We start from the raw sequence: 20,200 nt of genomic DNA, 5'->3' as shown, positions 1-20,200 counted from the left end.
AATCAAACATGCTACTCAACTTTCTTATACTTATTTTTTTTTTTGCTTTTTGGAGGGCAATTGGGGTTAAGTTACTTGCCCAAGGTCACACGGCTAGTTTTTTGTGCATGTGTGCTGTGTCTGAGGCCGGATCCGAACTCTGGTCCTCCTGACTCTGGGGCTGGCACTCTACTTACTATGCTACCTAACCGTCCCTTTCTTATACTTTAATGAAGAACTAAAGGTAATGAGACATATTTTCAGACATCATCTATGTGGGGATTTGTTTTACTTGAATACATATATATGTATATATATATACACACATATATGTATGTATACATACATACATAAGACATTAATTTATACATAGTTGGTAAATACATTTAGTTGTTTGTATTGATGTTTTAAAATTTTAATAATAAATTTAAATAAATAAATTTAACACAACTTTTTTAAGGCAAAAAAATGAAGAGAAGCAAATGAAAGGGCAGGGTACTCAAAGGCTTCAAAACCTACATACATATTAATATATGGCAGTATAATTTAGTTTAGAGTGATTTTGCATTTGGATTAATAGAAATAATAAGGGTAAAAAATATGTGTTCCCATCTAATAAAATGATTGAAGAGAGGACAAATCTAATAACTTTTAATACCAACTATAAATGGATTCTCCAATAAAATGAAAACAAGTCAAAGAATAAATTAAAAATCAAGACCCAACAATATGTTGTTTACATAAAGCATATCAATCCAGATAGATCTCAGAAGATTAAAAAGTAAAGGATGATCTAAAATTTGTCACACTCCTACCAAATCATCAAAACCAAGAGAGGTATTAATAAATAAAAGCAGAATTAAAACAGAAAGCATCAAAAGAGATAAAAACTAGGTCTTTATATTATGCTGAAAAGTTCAATACAAAAAATTATATATGAGTTTTAAATATGTATCCACCTAATAATTCTATAGCAAAATTAATGTAGGAAAACCTCAATCTTACAAAAAGTAAATATAAAATCAAAAATAAATTTTTAAACCCTACTATCAGGATAATGTATATCTAACAAAAGGATAATAATAAATGACAATGCTAAACTAAGAATTAAACAAATGAAATCTAAAAGTTATGGAAAGGTGCGGCCAGGTGGCTCAGTGAGCAAGAGTACCGGCCCCAGTGTCGGGATGACCTGGGGGATCGAATCCAGTCTCAGATACTTAGCACCCACCCAGAAATACCTGGCCTTGTAACCTTGAGCAAGTTACTTAACCCCAATTGCTTTAAAAAAAAAAGTTATGGGAAAAAAACTTAAAGGAAAAATCAAAGTGTTCATGAAGAATTCAAAAGTCAATAACATGCTGGGCCACAATTGTTTTTCATTCTTCATTTTTGAAGAGGATCAGTGACATCATGAGTGATGTCTTGATTTACCTGTGAGCTGAAAATCTTAAAAAAAACTTTAAAAATCAAAAGAGATGGAGGAAAACCTATAAAATAAATAAATAAGAATAATGCAAGAAAAACAAGAAAGTTATGAGAGGAAAGTCAACCAATGGGAAAAGGAGATCCAGAATCTTAAGGAAGAAAATGACACCTTGAAAATTAGAATTGGGCAAAGTGAAACCAGTGAAATAATAAGAGATGAAGAGATAATTAAACAAAATATGAATAATGAAAAAATGGAAGAGAAAATGACATATCTTATAAGAAAAGCAACAGATTTGGAAAATAGATCAAGAAGAGGAAATATAAAAATAATCAGACTAAGTGAAACTTATCATCAAAAAAAGAATCTTGATACAATAGAATAATTATAGAAAACTGTCCTGAAGCATTAGAACAAGAGAGAAAAGTAGAAATAGAAAAAATCCACTGATCACCACTAAAAAGAGATCCTATGAGCAAAACTCATAGGAATATCATAATCAAATTCCAAAACCCCCAGTTCAAGGATAAAATATTAAAACCGTCAAGAGTAAAACAATTTAAATATGATGGTAGCACAATTAAAATCATATAAGACCTAGCAGTAGAGACATTAAAGGACTTGGAAGTCTTAGAACACAATATATCAAAGAGCAAAAGAACTGGGACTCTGGCCAAAAATATCATAACCTGCAAAATTAAGTATTGTACTGAATGAAAAAAAAATAAACATTTGATAAAGTCTCAGACTTTCAAAACTTTGTTTAAAAAAATCCTGAACTCAATAGAAGATTCGACATACAAGAACCAAGAGAAATATAAGGTACATACCAAAGACTGATTATAAGGGATTCATAAGGAGAGACTGTTTACTATATATAATATATATATATATATATTTAATGTATTCTAAGATTCTAATTAATAATTTGGCAGTTCATAAGAAAGACTGGGGAAACCAGAGTATGATATGAATTTTAAAAGTAAGACCATTAGGAACAGCTAAAAAAAAATAATTATTTTATACAAGTGATATGCAAAAGGAAGAATCATAACAGAATAATTAGATGGAGAAGGTCTGGTAGTTGCTTATTCAGCCATTCCCCAATTGATGGGCACCCCCTTAATTTCCAATATTTTGCTACCACAAAAAGAGCTGCTATAAATATTTTTGTACATATGGGTCTTTTTCCCACTTCTATGATCCCTCTGGGATACAACCCTAGAAGTGGTATTGCTGGGTCAAAGGGTATGAAATTATTTATAGCCCTTTGAGCATAATTCCAGATTGCTTTCCTGAATGGTTGGATCAGTTCACAACTCCACCAGCAATGCATTAGTGTTCCAATTTGTCCGCATCCTCTCCAGCATTTGTCATTTTCCTGTTTTGTCATCTTAGCCAATCTGGTCGGTGAGATGTGTTACCTCAGAGTTGTCTTGATTTGCATTTCTCTAATCAATAGCGATTCAGAGCATTTTTTATATGTATATAAATATCTTTAATTTCTTCCTCTGTAAACTGCCTGTTCATATCCTTTGACCATTTATCAACTAGGGAATGACTTGTATTCTTATAAATTTGACTCAATTCTCTGTATATTTTAGAAATGAGACCTTTATCAGAGACACTAGTTGTAAAAATTCTTTCCCAATTTTCCACTTCCCTCCTAATCCTGGTTACATTGGCTTTGTTTGTACAGAAGCTTGTCAATTTAATGTAATCAAAATTATCCATATTGCATTTTATAATGCCCTCTAATTCTTGTTTGGTCATAAAGTCTTCCCCTCTCCACAAATCTGACAGGTAAACTAATCCTTGCTTTCCCAGACTGCTTAGAGTATCAGCCTTTATACCGAGATCATGTACCCATTTAGACTTGATTTTGGCATATGGTGTTAGATAATGGTCTATGCCCAGTTTCTGCCATACTATATCCCAGTTTTCCCAGAAGTTTTTGTCAAATAGTGAGTTCTTATCCCAAAAACCGAGGTCTTTGTGTTTATCAAAATGTAGATTACTATTGTCATTGAGTGCTGAGTCTCTTGTACCCAATCTATTCCATTGATCCACTACTCTATTCCTCAGCCAGTACTAAGTAGTTTTGAGGACTGCTGCTTTATAGCACAAATTAAAATCTGGTATAACTAGTCCACCATCCCTAGCATTTATTTTCATTAATTCCCTTGATATTCTGGACCTTTTGTTCTTCCAAATGAATTTTGTTACTATTTTTTCTAGCTCTACAAGGTAGTTTTGTGGTAAAGTGATTGGTATGGCACTAAATATATAATTTAATTTAGGTAAAATTGCCATTTTTATTATATTAGCTTGACTTATATTAGCTCGATTAGTAGAGCCAGGAGGAATTTGTACACAATTACGGACACAATGTATGTGTGATGACCAACCTTGATAAACTGGACTCTTCTCAGCAATCCAGAGTCATAAATCAACCCCAAAAGACTCATGATGGAGAGAGATGTTTACATCCAGAGAAAGAACTGAGTTTAAACCCAGATTGAAGCAAACTACCTACCCTTTTTCTTTTTCTTGTTCTGTCTTGTTTCCTCTTTCCCATTCTTCATTCCATCTGATACAATCCTTCTTTATAACCTGACTAATGCCTAATGTGAAAGTATTTGCAGATACTATACTTGATTGTATGCTGCCATGGGGGGCGGGGGGGGAAGAAAAAATTTTAAACTCAAAGAATTATGGTAATGAATCTTGTAAACTAAAAGTAAACAAATTAATAAAGACCCCCAAAAAAAAGATCACATTCATTTTTAAAATTGAAGGCTATGTAGAATTAATGCTTCAAAGCTGTTTCTCAAAATGGTACAATAGAGCACTGAATGGTGAGACAAAAGTCCCACATTCCAATATCAATTCTGACACTTGTCAGCCATAAGACCAAGGACAAATCAGTTCATTTCTATGAGACCTCATCCATAAAAGTTAGATAATATTCATTGTACTATCTGTCTCACTTGACCATTATGTTAGCTTTGACTCTCTTCTCAAAGATAATTTTGTAATATAGTTGAAACTTCCCATATACAAATTTGTCTATACTTTATTAGGAATAGGGGCTGGACCTATGATTTTATTCACATCCCTCTCTTTTTGGCAATTTGGTACCTTCTGTGCAACTTAGAGTCTTAGAGCAAAGGTTTTTAATCTGTGATCTGTGAAACTTTTTGGGGGGAGGATATTTTGATAATTTTATTTTCAGATTTGGTCTTTTTTGTAATCTTTTTTATTTCTATTTTACACATTTAAAAAATTACTCTGAGAAGGGACTTAAAGGCTTCTATCAGTCTTCCCAAAGGGCCCATGACACAAAAAAAGGTTAACTCCTCAGAAAGTTGCCTAAAAACTGAGAAATTAAGCAATTTTCCCAGAATCACACAGATCTGTGTCAGAGATCCTCATGGCTTTAGGGCCACTTCTCTATCCACTTCACCAGTTCTCAATTTTTTTGGTCTCAAGACCCATTTACATGCCTAAAATGAATTAAGGACAAAGAACTTTTGTTTTTATGGATTACTACTGGTACCGTATTATAAATTAAAATATGAGTATCACTGTGAAAATAGTTTTGACATTTCAGAACCTCAAAAGGATCTTGGGAAAGCAGACTACATTACTGAGAATTGTAGAGGACCACAGGCCAGTGGGACTCTGACCGTGATGGCTGAATAAGCCTTCTCAGCTGCTAGCAGGCCTGGATGGGTTCTCCATTCCCCAGGAAGGCGCTCAAACACACAGGTGTGAGGATTATGTCCTTGAGGTAAGTGTGGTTTACACCCCTGGCCTGAGAACAAAGAAGTACACAACGTCCTCAGGGGAAAACAATTAGGAAGCTTCCTATAAAAGCTTGTAAGAAGGGTAATAAAATCAGCTCTCTATTTTCTACCATTCCAGGAGTCCCATCTCTTTATGCAACCTCTGGGTAAGCAATTCTTTCTCAGCCCTGCTCCCCACAGAGAACACTGTATGACACCACGCTTCCTCTCATATATGAAAATGTTATTCGGAACTCTGATTGGTATAAGGACTAACCATGAAATGCAGAGGACTACTGATGAAAAATGGTAAACACCCGACAGGGAGGTGGCGCACGAAGACTGTAGAACAAAACACATTTTTGATATGACCGATGCAGAAATGTGCTTGATTCTGTGTTTGTTTAAAAAAAAGGTTTGCTTTTCTTCTGCTCTTAAATGAGGGGCAGAGATGAGAGTGAAAAAAAAGGAGATTTTTCTGAGTAAATTTTTTTTTAAATTTTTAAAGAGCCCTAACGAGGTGACAATTCAAACAACTAACAAAAGAGAAGGAAAAGAGCTCAGTCAGAAAATGCAGAACAGGGGAAATGGGGTGGAACACTTCTGTGCCTCTGTGCAGCACTCTACTAAGCCTGAAGAAAAGAGATCAGGATTATCAGAAGCTAGTTCTGTTTTCCTGAAGTCCCTTGAAGGCAGAGACTGGCCGGTGAAACATTAATTGCCCAGAGTGGGAGAAGGCTGAGACAGCTTTGAAATGTCTCCCTCAAGGAAATGACACTCAAAATGAAATGAATCAAACAGTGAGCAACAAGGTAATACAAGGGGGACAATGACTGAAATTACCAAACGTCTCGGGAAGAACTCAGATAACTTGAGCATAAGTAGATTAAACAAATAGGGAAAATATTAATAACAGAAGGGAATATGACCACCAGCTCAGCTAAAAGAGTTCAAATATCTATGAATACTGCAAGACAAAGGAAAATGAATCCACACCTAATGATGCAGAAGATGTTGTAGATTACCAACAAAGCATGAAATCACAGCAGGATGTTCCTGAATAGTTTAAAAGACAAATAACAATTGTGAAAGCACAATCTATGGCCTGAATAGCAGAAATAATTGGCAGAATAGGAAAATTTGAATCCATGGTGGCAGGTCTCACCAAAACAACAAAAGAGAGAATAATTGATTGTGAATCCAAAGACACAGAAGTGAAGGACAAACTGGAAGAAGAGAAGCAAAAATTAGTAACTATAAATGAAACTATGATTTCTATATAAACAAAACACATGGATCTCAAAGATTGGGTAAGATATAGCACCTTAAGGAAGAACAACTTAAGGAAAAATCTAAACACTATAATGCAAGAAACAATTCAAGGAAACTGCCCAGACTTTCTGAACACAGAAAGCAAGGTACCAATTGAAAGAATCCACAAATCAACTTGGGGGGGGGAATCTATGCTATAAACTCCTAATGGCTAAACCTAACTATAAGTAAGGTGAGTTTTTGTTATTCTGTCTTAGAATTTAGTTCCCAGACTCCACGGCCATAACAATCTCTAGTTTCCAGTTGTCAGATAATATTTCCCAGACTCATGACTTGTACACATCTCCACCACGCTTGCCCAGTGAGATATAGGGATAACATAAATAATGTTTACTATGCTTGTGTTGAATGACAATATTGATAAAGTTAACTTATAAGCTTAATGTTGCAAAACACCTGCTTTGTCTATTGCCCTATAAAAGCAAGTAGTCACTGGTAGTAAGTGGGGAAACTCTTTGGGTAATACATAGAGGTACAATGCCTCAACTGTTCCCCATTGAGACTAGAAGGAACATATGGGGAGGGCACAAGCTGGAAAGCTGCGCCTGTCTCAACTGACCCCATAGAGATATAGGGGCAGTTGCCCCGCCTTCTCACCTGCCACAGTGAGAAGGATGATTAGGGAAGCTGTAGGAGTTGATGTTCCCATTATCAGCACCCCCTTTGAGAAGACTAGATTAGGATAAAGTAAGCTTATTAACCCCTTATTAGGACTCTGTTCCTGTCTTCCTGTCTGCCTAGAACAAGAGTGAACCTGTGCTAAGCTAGAGCACCTGCTAGCAGTCAGTCCTCCCAGGTGTTCACCTGGCTAACAATCGGCATAGTCAGTGTTACAGAGGCTGGAGTCCAAGACTTCCCGCGCCTCTTGTGAAACACCTACAAATGCCAATGACAAACAACAAACTGTGCAAATGACCAAGTGAAAGACCTTCTAAAATAAGGGAAAGGAAACTTGAATAACACAAGACTATTTCTGTACCTACCAAAAACCACAAGAGGGGAGTGAATAATGTATTCTGAAGAGCAAAGGAGCTCAAGATGCAACCCAAGGTGACATAGCATGCAAACCTGAGCCTAACAAATAATCAGGAAAAAATGAATATTCAAAAAAGAGGCATTTGGAGCAGTTAGAAAGAAAACAAGACCAGAAAAAGTATTTGCTTGGCAAACACCTTAGATGACAGATAAACAAAAGCAAGGATTGTTTCACTTATTGTATTTGTATCCCAAGTGCATAGCACAGTGCCTAGCCCAGAACAGAACTTAAAAATATGTGTTGATTGACTGATATTTAGATATATACCTACCATATTAGACACAGGATTTGTAAATGCTTTCATAATTCTTATCCCTAGCCAACATGATAACTTCTGGAGGCAAGAGGGGTCAAATCATACTGGGTTTTGTTCACATCAGGGTCAACTAGGGGCTTGAAATTAAATAAATTTCAAAATATAGCTAACTTTTATCTGCATTAACAAAGAAGGAAGTAGGGTAGTAGTATTTCTAAATATAAAGGATACAGAGCAATGGTGAAATATTGTCTATCCTGATCACAAAGAAAATGTTGGTAGGTAAAGGCAGCTCAGGAGTATTGATGAAATAAAAAAAGTGGTCTGGCATTAAAAATTCACTAAATATAAATTACATAAAATGGATAGTTTAGAGTTAACTCTCCTTACCTTCTTAACATGGGATTTATAAGGAATAAGTTAAAAGGTGTTATTTTCAAAGTGCTATGTAAGTGCTAAGTTATGTAAAATGAATAGGTAGGAAATGTTTTTAAAAACACTGAAACAGTATAGAAATACAGCCATTTCTGCAAAAGACTACTCAAAATCCATATATATTTAAATTTTTCTCAAACTAGCTAACTTTATTCAGAATAGCAAACTTTGAAGAAATATGTCTTTTAAAACCAGTTCAGAAAATAGTAACATATTTAGGCATATTTCTATATAAGTAGAATTGATTTGTACAGTAGGATCTTGCCTTCTTTATTGCTATAATTTAAGTCATCTGTATTCAGGAACAGATGTTAGCTTCCCTCAATACAGTACAAAAGCTAAGAATTTTTTTTAAGGGGGAATCTCATTTTTCAAGATGAATTTATTTGAGAAAAGTCAGAAAAATTTTACAAAACTAGAGTTCAGGTTCACAAGAATCATTGAATCACAGAGTTGGAAAGTACCTAGAAAACATATATTCTAAACTGCATAAGAATTCCCTCTAAATCATTTTTGAGCATCAGTCATCTGGTTGTACTTAAAGACTTCCAGGAAGGAACCTACCTACTACCTACCCCAAGAAAGCTCAATGCACTTTTACATGGATCTAATTATCAGGAAGCTTATTCTTACCTCAAGGCTAAATTTGTTTCTTTGTAATTCCTACCCATCATTCTCCAGTTCTATCTTCTGGGTGAAGGAGAACGTGTTTACCTTGTCAGCTTATCTTTTTATCTTATCATCTTCCATTTGATAGCTCTTCAGATACTTGAAGACAGATTTTATCTTCCTCCCAAGAGAGGGCTTGGATTCAACACCAGTCTTTGACACTTACTAGCTATGCAACCATGGGCAAGTAAGTCAATGGTGACAATACCTGTGATTCGTATACCACAGAGAAACTATAAGGCTGAAATGAGTTAATATTTGTAAAGTAGGTGCAAATGTTAAAGTGGTGTAGAAATGCTAGCTATTGTTACTCTACTTACCTACCTCTGAACATTCTTCCAGTTTATTTTATTGGTAAATATCCTTTCTAATAATACAGCAATTTTTGCTTACCCACATGCAGCAATCCAATGAAGTTCACACACACACACACACACACACACACACACACATACACACACACACACCATGCAGCAACTATTATTTATATTTGAATGTGATGGAGTGTGTAAGTCATACCTCTCTGATGCTCAAGTACAATCATACCTAATCCTAATCAATCTACTGCTAGTTTTTTTACCTTATTCTCTCACCAGATTGAAAGGCAGTCTAGTAGGTGTGAATAACAATTAACCCAAAATATACTGAAAACCCAAAATCTCTTATTAACAAACTGGTTAATTAGCTCTACACTCCAACCCTGGCTTATAAAAATTGGAGAAATCCTCTTTCTTCATAAACTCCTCTTTCAGTCTCAAACTCTGAACTCATAGGCTTATGCAAACATCAATGTTAACTACCCACATAATAATTGATTAACAATAACAACACAAAGTCATAGATGAATATTTATACAATGTATTAGCTCTAAGGATACAACCCAGAGTTACATCTGTACTCTAGGCATGAAAGGGGCAGAAGAAGCTGCCAACTAAAATTCCCTTCCCTATGGCTACAATTTCTGACTCCTTTAAAATACTGGAACCAGAGAATCAGCAAAGACAGTGAAGTCAAAGAAGGCAGTACATCCCAATTTTCTCCAATAGCTACTCCCTCAAAGACCTAGAAAGAGCAGCAGAACAAGTCATGATTGGGGAAATCAAAGGAAAAATCACTGAGTCATTTTTTTCTGAGTTTCACAGAGGAAAATAGAGGAAGGCACAGGGGGGCTGAGTCTGGCCAAGAAGAAGTCCCCCAAAACTTTGTAGTGTGAGGACAAAAATAGGGCTTGTGGCTGTGTACTAGAACCAGAAAGGATCATAGATCCAGCAAGCTCAGGCCTGATGCTGTGCAGGGAGCAGGAAAAAGAGGCAACTGGCAGCTCTGTACATCTGACCACAAGGGAGGGAACTCAGACCAAAAAGTATGAATCAACTATGTCATATTTAAAAAGCTAATGTGATCTTAAGCTATATTAAGAAACATAGTGTCCAGGACTGGAAAGGTGATAGCCCTGTACTATTTAGACTATTCTGACATTCTGAAAATCTCATTTTAGGAAGCATAATCAGCTTGAAAATGAATATTCCGAGAAGAACAACTAGTATGACAAACGATCTTGGCCAATTTGAAGAAATGGTAATGTTTTAGCAGAAAGAAAGAGACAACTGAAGAGGGAACAACATGGTTAACTATTTTCAAGTATTTGAAGGGCAAATATGTGAATGGATTAGATTTGTTCTTCTTGATTCAAGATAAACATATATATCATTTATTTTGATCCAGACACTATGTTAAATGCTATGAATAAAAACAGAAATATGAAAGATGGTCTCAGACCTTAAGAAATTTACATTCTGACAGCAAGAAAAAAAAGCAGCATAGAGCTGGGAAGGGGGAGAGGTAAGGAGAAAAGATACAGGCAGGGAGGTAGGATATGAAAATAGCCAAAGTGATTCCCCCCAAGAGAAGGCTTAAGTTCACTTATAAGAGCCAGACTAGCTAGAAAGCTTTCAAAGTTTTAGGGCAGGAGAAATGAGGATGGTGGCCAGAGAGTAAGCAACATGGTGAGGAGAGGGCTAGGAAATAGTTCTCAGAAGATAAGATGTAGCTCATTTATCAGAGCCAAGGTTACCCAGGAGCAGAGTCCAAGATTACAGTGGAAGAGAGAAGAGAGGGTGAAGGGATGGAAGTGTTTAGGGAGCAAGGTGGCAAGAAAGTAGGCAACATGGTGAGAAGATGGTCATACTTGTCAAATCTTACTCCTCTCCTCCACTCACTGAGCTACTACTTTGGTTCAGGCTCCCATCACCTCTTACCTAGGTACAGGGACAGCTTCCCACCTTGGGTCTCTCATCACTCCAACCTATCCTATGCTGCCAAAATAATTTTCCTTAAGCGAAGATCGGACCATGTTATTCCCTTACTCAACCTGCTTTCCTACTTCCCTGTTAACTACATATTAGACAAGCTGGCCCCAGTGAACTTTTTGAGCCTTTCTGGACATTCTGTGATACAGCCAAACTATATGAGCTGTGAATGACTTAGCTATCCTCAACAATACAATGATCCAAGACAACTCTGAAGGACTTATGATGAAAAATGCTCTCCATCCCCAGTGAAAGAACTGGTGGTGTCTGAATACAGATTGAAGTATCCTTTTTAAAAAATTTTTCTTGAGGTTTTTTTGGTCTGTTTTCTTTCACAACATAACTATTATGGATATGTTTTGCATCACTACACATGTATAACCTATATAAAATTGCTTGCCTTCTCAATGAGGAGGGGTGGGGAGGAATGAAGAGTTTGGAATTCAAAATTTTTTAAATGAATGTTTAAAATTGTTTTTACACGTAACTGCAGAAAATGAAATACTAAATAAAAATAAAATATAAAAAAACCTCTTAAGTCAATATTTTTTTATAAAAGCTAATTACCGTTACTTACCGGTGCAAGGATCTAGAGCCAATGGTGGAGAAACTAAATAACCTAAACTCCCTTACGGGTACCAGAACCCTGTGGAAGGGGGTCAATTGAAAGATCTAGCCTTCAGGAGGGGCCAGGGAAGTTATTATTTATACATACATACATACATACACACATACATACAGATGTCAGACTGTTTGTACACTGTGTAAATGTGTGTATACACATGTGCATGTATGGGTCATGTCTAGACATAATGGCAAACGAATATAAATATAAATACACATAGTACACATCATATAAACTATTTGGGGATTACAAATATCCAGAGAATTAGAATACAATAAAAGTCCTTTGGAGGAAGAGCATATTATATACAATTTAATGTGTAATTAATATTCCCAAATGTTTTAAACCTTAAAAGCGAAGACCCTAAGTGATGGCCGTTCTGCTTCAGGACTCAGACGGGTACCGATCGGCGCGCTCAGAACTGCACTCGGGCTTCTGGGACACCCAGGAAGACGGGGAGGGAAACTTGCCCCCAAAGAGCTCCCCGGGCTCTGGCTCCCTCCCCTCTGGCTACAAACGTCGGAGCCCGGATGGAGCTGCCCGCCGCCGCTCGGGGCTCTGGAGTCCGGCGCTGGGCGCGACCCTGGCCCGCGACCCTGGCCCGAGACCGTCCGTTAAGTGCCGGGGTGAGGGGGTCAAACGGCCTCTGACTAGAGCTAAGCTGAGCACAGCCCGCGGGACTACGAGGAAGCAGCCCCGGCGCGGGGTCGGGCGCGAGGCGCGAGGCACCGTCTCCCCAGACCGGAAGTGCTTCTCGGGGGGGCGGGGCAGGGAGGGAAGGAAGGGCCCGAGGGAGGGGCTGGGGACCACACGGGGCCTGCGCCGCGGCGCACGGGTCTCCTCCGCCGGGGGCGCCGTGCGCGCGCCGCCCTCCCGGGCCCTCCCCTCGTGACCACGCAGGCCCCGCCCCGCACAGTTACCCGGGTCACCTGCAGCGGCCGCACTCCGGCCTCCTCGAGGCGTGCTCCACCGGCAGCTCCCACAGCCCGTCTGCGCAGTTGCCGCCATTCCCCGGGTCGGCTGCAGCCGCCTCCACGGCGCTCTCGCCCTCCCTCGCCGTCTCCCGCGGTACGAGGGCCTCCGTCGCCCCCGCGCCAGACCCAGCCAACGCAGCCCCTACCGAGCCAACCGCCTCTTCCGTCTCCATGACGTGCGCCCGCTGCGGGCCCGCGGCGACGCGGCACTGGCACCGCCGGGGGGCGCCCGAGGGCCGCCGAGAGCCGGGCCTCGCGGGCTCCGTCACGTCAGCGGCGGGGAGGCGGGTTCTTCGGGCCTCCGGGGCTCGCTGCGGTGCGAGCCGTCGTCTGGTCACCCGTGGAATCCCTCCCCGCGGTCAGCATGCCAGGCCCGGCGCTGGGCGGGAGCGAGGGCCGATGACGTTACGAAAGACCCAGCTGAACGCTAGTCTAGCCGTCAGCTGTGCTGCCTTCGTATTTTACAGCTGAGGACACTGAGGCTTGTAGAAGGGACTTCCCCAAGGCCACACGTGAGCACAGTCCCGAGGGGGCGGCGCCCGTGGCTTTTGTCCCTCTGGTCCGGCTCTGGCTCCAGAAACAGACCGAGAGCGACGCCCCCTGCGGGAGTGTGTTAGGGGGGGCGCGGCCTGACCTACCGTGGCCTTGCCAGTCTTCTCTCGCACTAGGCCCCTCCTCGCTCCAGAACCCTCTGATTGCAGTTCCTTTATTGGGGTTGGACGCCAAAACTGGCAGGTTCATAATGTGTTGTGGTGGAACCGTCTCAGAGATTGACCCTTCACAAAGGCGAAACCCCAAGAGGAACCAGCAACTTCAGAGCAAGCAAGAGGGATTTTTATAGGGTGAAGATGCAATTACGGAATAGAAATTATGGCTATTGAAAAGGCAGGAGGGATTAGGTAAGGGAAGAGGGGAACTGCATGCAATTACCCACAATGCATACAGAAAAACCTACTTGGGGGCTATATATGTATGCTAATGATATAATGAGCCTCTATGTCATAAGTTTCCTCTAGATAAGTTCTTTACTGTTACTTCACAGGTACCTGCTCAGGCAAAGTCCCTTCTATCGTGGTGGGGTCCACAGCCTGCTTGGGCATGCTGGTGGTTCTGCTTTCTGATTGGCTGAGTCTTTTGTGGTTCTGTCTAAGGCTAGGATGTGGTTGTGGTTGAGTGTATGAATACACCTGTATCTGTGGGAAATACGAAGACTGGGTCTGGGGGCAGTGGCTAGCTAGAGGGTGGTTGGGACATCACATGGACACACCTGCTATTTCTATGAGAACTATGAGTTCATGGACACACCTATTGTTCTAGTGAGCTGTGAGGCATATATGTAGAAGTTAGGATATTGGAGGGGGAGGGGAATGGCTAGGTAGGGGCAGTGTGCCTACTGTTCAGTGGGGCCCATAAGGAAGTTAGAATATTGGGGCTCAGGTAGTTTCATTAGAATTCCATCACCTCTAACATGATACTCATCCCATCTTTCTACCCTTGAACTGCTTGCTGGCCCCCTGTGCCTGGATTGCTTTGCCTCCCTCCTTTATCTCTGCCTTTTGGTTTACCTGGTTCTCTTCAAGACTCAGCTCAAATTGCACCTTTTGCAGGAGATCTTTCTTGGTCTTCCCTTTCAGATTATTTCCATCTGTTCTATGTAATTTGTATGGACTAGTTATTTACTGTTCTCCTCCTACTCCCCAATTAGAATGTGTACTACTCCTTGAGGGCAGACTTTTTTTTGCTTTTTGTATCCCCAGTGCTTGGTACCTAGCAAATAAGAAGTGTTTAATAAGTGCTTATTGACAGGCCTACTTATGAATATAGTTCTAGACTTGGCATCAGGAAAATGGCTTCAAATTGTACCCTGGGCTAGTCACTTAATGATTGTAAAATTAGGAAATGCCAAGCAAAGGCAACTTCTCAAGATTCAAAATACCAGCATAGCTGCTCTCCATTTTATTCAGTGACAAATTAAGAACAGAGAAAATCAAAATATAGCATAATTCAAAATACAGCATTCACCAAGTGTAATTCAATAATTCCCAAGTACGATTCCACCCCTGGACATTATAATTGATTTAGTCAATCCCAAAGACCCACTTCTAAGTACTACTCCACCCCTAGGCAGTACATTCATTTAGTCAATCACAAAGCACAAAAAAGTCAAAAGTTCCCCACCCTTGGATCACAACTGAATCCACCCCAGAGTTACAACAAGCTTAAGCACAACATTTAATACCCAAAGAGAGGTCTTTTCTTCATCTTGACCCAAGGCAAGTTCTCAGCAATCTTTGTTCCTGGGGAGACAATGCTTAGCAAGGCCACAAGATACATTGCCAGTGTCCTCATTAATTCATTCTCTGTCTGCAGAACAGTCCTAGGACCCCTGAAAACATTAGCAAAACCCTCTTCCAGGTTTTCTGTAAACATACAACAAGAAAATCCTTCTTCAGGGCTTCTGAACCAACAGCAAGGTTCCAGGACCACTGCAACAACAGCATTGGCCTTCACCAGTGGACAAATCTGGCAAAAAAACATCAAAACAGACAAAAGTACCAGCATAACAGCCATGTCTCCTCAGTCCTTGGCAGCTCTGGGTGGCAGCTCTCAAAAGTCCTAGGCAGTTCAAACTGGCCCTCAGCAATCCTCTCCATTTCTGCTTCCACAATGCTACCTTTCTCTCTGCTTGTCTCTCTCTAAATTCACATAACCAGCGCCTCCCAGTTCAGTCCTCTCTTTTCAACAAGTCCATCCCACAAGTGGGATTCACAAGCTCTGGGTTTTAACACAATCACTCTGAACACCAAGCCAATACAGGAGGATCTTTAAATTCCATTACTATTACAGATGGCTTTCAACCAAATTCTAACATTAAATCTATAATCCTACAATATTCAAATAGATCTGTGAGCTCATCAGTGTGTGTACTCTATGATCCTTATTCTAAGCCAGGCCTAGAATCTGGACTGAAATAAAAGATAATGTAGACTATAAGAGAATTCTAAACATCTTTTCAAGTATAAGTTGCCTATCAAATTCTGTATTTGCTTCCATATGAATTTGGTGTGTAACAAAGCCTGGTTTCCTATCCTAACAGCCACAAATATATTTCCAGTTGATGTGTGACACCCACAAATTAGATGAACGAACTTTGCCTCAGAAAGTGCCAAAAATGCATCTTCAAATAATTGGCAGTAAAATTTAAGCTTCCTGAGTTTGAGGACTTTATTTTTGCTTTTATGGCTCCTTGGACATTTTTTTTAGACTAAAACTGTGATTCCATTGGTATTGGGAACACCAGGCAAAGAAACTTTCTCTACTAATGCAGACTTGTAACTCTGGGAGATAGAATTTAAAAGATACTGTATTTGCTCATGATTACAAAGTCATTATGTGTTAGAGGCAAGACTTGAACCCAAGTCTTCATGACTGATCCTGGATTTCTGTTAACTACCCTGCTGCTTTGTACATAGTTTCAATAGAATGTAGTGTTCCTGTAATACATACCTACATGATCTGACTGTACAGGTAACTGACTCAGAAATGATCCCCATATCTATAACAGGTCACATTTCCTAAGTATTAGGATGTAGTTTCATTTTTTATGGTATTATTTGGTGTTTCCCCTTGGTCAGTGCCTGAATCTCTTCTTGAAGAAAGTATCCATCCTGTATAGGTATGAGTGTTTAGTTTAGTCTTTAGTTTCTTGATTCTAAATTTTTGAGCATTTTTTTTGCCATGTTCCTCCCTGTCCACTTTACACTGAAGTCACTGAGTATTAAAGTATATGTTGATTTAATTCAGAGGGTCTTTTGAGGTCTTTCTAGTCTTTACCTCTTCGTTCTTTGAAGTAGACATGGGCACATAAGTGTTGTGTTGAAATTGTGTCTTGTTCTGGTCCCCTGAGCACTCCCCCTCTTTCTTGTCAGTTGAGTAAGTTTACAAGTAGCCAGTATAAAGGGGCAAAGACTAGGAAATAAGATTGCAAAAGGGAACCTGGAAGCCACATACAAACCCTCCCAAAGATCCAAGAAACATAATTTAAAAGTCATATCATATATAACCAAAATTCACATCCTGTTAATATGTGGGGAATCAGAAAAAGCTGTCTGGGTGCTGCTGTCAGGATTTTTGATCTAATTATATGTTAATCTGAGGGACATTCCAGAATATCCAGAGTGCTGACAATTTTGAAATTATATGGACATGTAAGTTTTAAAGTTTTGCCAACAACTCTGGTATGATTTGGATATGTTAATGAACAGAGTGGCGCAGAAGTCTATATAAAAATGAGGCCTCGAATTCTTGCTCCCTTCAATTGCCCCCTTTAAGCACTCTTCAGCCTTAGCAGGTCCGTGCTGCCTCGTGTTCCCAGCTCTAATCTCTGGTCATGTAAGTGATTATCTGTGCTTCTCCCTGTCTCTATCCTTCTCCCTGTGCTAGCTGCCTTCGTTATTCCATCCCCTGTTTCCTTATCATCTGCCCCTGTACCTCTTGCTGCTTGTCTCTCTGCTTTTAGATGATTTTTGCCCCTGTGCCCTCTGTGCTGAATTAAAGTGTGATTGCTGTTCTCTTTCCTGCTACTAGTCATGGTCTTTCTCAGCAAGAGCCCACAGAAGCACATGGGCCTGCCCCCATCTCACATTGTCATAAATTATTCATTCAGACTTCAGTTATCCTCATGGTCATCCTTTCGCTTGTGCTCGAAATGAGCGTTGTCATGTTAGTACCCCAGGAAAGGACGTTCACCTTTGGATGAGCAACAAAATCAACGTGGCAGATTCTGTGACCTTTCCGAGAGCCTGGGAGTCTTTTTTACTTGTTACATCCTGACAGCCTCCAATTTCACTTCTATGAAAATTGTCACTCTTGGAGCCAAAGGACCTGGGTTTAATTCTCGACTCTGCCATTTGCTATCTGGGTGACCTCCAGCAAGCCATTCTGGGACTGTTTTTTCATATGTAAAATGAGTGTCAAATTGGACCTCCAAGGTGCTTTCCAGCTCTAAATCTGTGAAGCTATTATTGAACATTTCTTCAAGTCTTTTTGTAGGTTATGAACAAGAACCAACATTTAGAATAACAGCAAATAAGTTGATATTTTTAGATGGTCCAGAAGCTGTGATTGTTAGTACTTCATGTCCTGCTTTTGAACACTGGAACCATACTCACTGCAGAAACAGAAGGGCACTCCCCAGGACTGAGAATCTTTTTGAATTTTTCTTTGTTTTATGAGTTGTTTTAGGTAAAGAATTTTTCACCTCATAGTCATCCTGAGGAGGACAAGCCTCTCTGTATCTTTAAACTGATCTTTGAAAATAAGCATAGACTATCGTTGGGACCAAATCCAAAGTCTTTCGATCACAACAGAACTTGTCAGAACTTGTATTTGCTGTAATATCCTTTGAAAATCCAGGTTCACCTATGCACAGTGAGGCATTAGAGTAGATTTTTATATAGTATCTTTAATCACTAATTTCAGGAGAAACATAGTTTTTTTTTTAAATAAATGTTTATAAATGAATGTTTTACTGTTGTTTTAATATATAATAATGCAACAAAGAATGCCAATATTGTCAAATTTAGTCCTGTTATTGTCTGTATTAAAAAAAATTACCATCCCCTGTTCATTTTTAATCCAATAGTATGTTATACAATATATATCTTAAGAATTTTCTTCTCTTTACTCCATCCAAATACAGATTGGCTTGTCATTTTTTTAAAAAGCAATATTCAATTAATATGTGTGCATATGTATACATAAAATGTATCAGATGCTTATATATATGTGTTGTGTGTACCTATATATACAGACCTCTGTGTGTGTGTGTGTGTGTGTGTATGTGTATACTATGAGAGACAGAATCAGTCAGGGTGACCCAGGTTTTCAGTTCCTGCCTATGACATATACTGGCTATGTGATTGAAGGTAACACTCCAACACTATCTTTTTTTCATTCACACATTCAATGGAAGTTCTTATTAAAATATGGTAAAGGGGATGCCAAGAAAAGATAGCAATCATTCATTAAGGGCCTCTGTGCCAGGCACTATACTAAATGCTTTACAAATACTACCTCATTTGATCCTCACAACAACCCTGGGAAGTAAATTATCTTCCTTTTATGAAAGAGGAAGCTGAGGTTACTAGAGGTTAAGTGACTTGTGTCAGAAGCCATATTTGAAATCAGGTGTTCCTGACTCCAAGCCCAGCACTCTGTCCACTTACTTGTCTACTTTTTTGGGTAGCAAAAAAATTTTGTTTTATAGGATGTATTATATCAAGCTTTTCATGAATGTCGTTAGGCTCTGGAAAGATGATTTGGCCTGTAACATACCTAAATCCACGCACTAATACATCAAGCAATAGTAAGAGTCTAGTATACCAACCAACATCCATGAAACCCTAGACAATCAATGATCTTCATTGAAAATAACAACCGGGGCGGCTAGGTGGCGCAGTGAGTAAAGCACTGGCCCCGGAGTCAGGAGGACCCGAGTTTGGTTCTGGCCACAGACACTTAACACAAAAACTAGCCGTGTGACCTTGGGCAAGTCACTTAACCCCAACTGTCCACTAAAAAGAAAAAAAAACAACAAACAAGAATTGTTGCATTCTACTAATGGGGAGAAAAGCCACCCCGTCAGAGTCTCACCAACCAAGAAAAAAAAATGAATTCTACATATTCCTATTATGTATGGTACTATCCTGACCTCTAATATAATTTCATAATAATGTCATTAATATATTCAAGTTAGATGCTGTTATGTGATACAGTCTGACCTAGTATATTAATTTCTCAATTTTTCCTGTGAAACTGATTGTCCTTTGTAACATGGTTTTCTGGAACCCTTTAACACCATTAGGCAGGGTGTTTTTGTATAATTTACCTATGGAAAATATTAGTAGAAGAAAAATGTAATGTAAATACAACTCCTACCCTTTTTTTTTAAAACTAAAAAGGCCATCCTCTGCCTCATTTCTTACCTAGCCTTAATCACCAGTGGGGTGTTAGCTCAGTCAAACTGAGACCTGTAAGACCTTAGCTTAAAAAGGCCAAGGTCTCCCACTGCATCCTGGGCCATCTCCAGTTGCCACTGGAACCAAATGGTTCTGGAGGAGAAAGTGAGACTGGTGACTTTGCACAGCCCTCCCTCACTCAGACCCAATTCACTTGCATGTCATGGTATCACCTCCCTGATGTCATGATCCTCTACAGAAAGGAAGGACAAACAGCAACCAACACTATTCAGAGCATCAACATTGTAACTAAAATGTAGATACAGATCTATGTTGGGAGAGGAAGTTTCTTTAGGGAGATTTTCTTCTATTATACCAATAAATTCATAGGTCCAGTCTTCCATACCCC

General features: G+C 39.3%; 1 protein-coding gene across 1 annotated transcript in view; it reads right to left on the bottom strand.

Annotated features, from left to right (window-relative positions):
- DTWD2 (DTW domain containing 2) overlaps nt 1-13,030 on the bottom strand; it is a 123,926-nt gene extending 110,896 nt beyond the window's left edge. The window contains exon 1 of the mRNA XM_069087845.1: nt 12,788-13,030. Coding sequence (XP_068943946.1) covers nt 12,788-13,005 — 218 coding nt within the window. The 5' untranslated portion in view covers nt 13,006-13,030. The remainder of the gene's footprint in view (nt 1-12,787) is intronic.
- Between the last annotated feature and the right edge of the window lie 7,170 nt (nt 13,031-20,200).

The sequence above is a fragment of the Petaurus breviceps genome, unplaced genomic scaffold (genome assembly GCF_028583685.1).
Source record: "Petaurus breviceps papuanus isolate PSGF00001 unplaced genomic scaffold, PetGlider_PUasm1.0 183, whole genome shotgun sequence".
NCBI lineage: Eukaryota > Metazoa > Chordata > Mammalia > Diprotodontia > Petauridae > Petaurus > Petaurus breviceps.
Note: the sequence above shows the minus strand (reverse complement) of the source record. Positions and strands in the feature narration are given on the sequence as shown.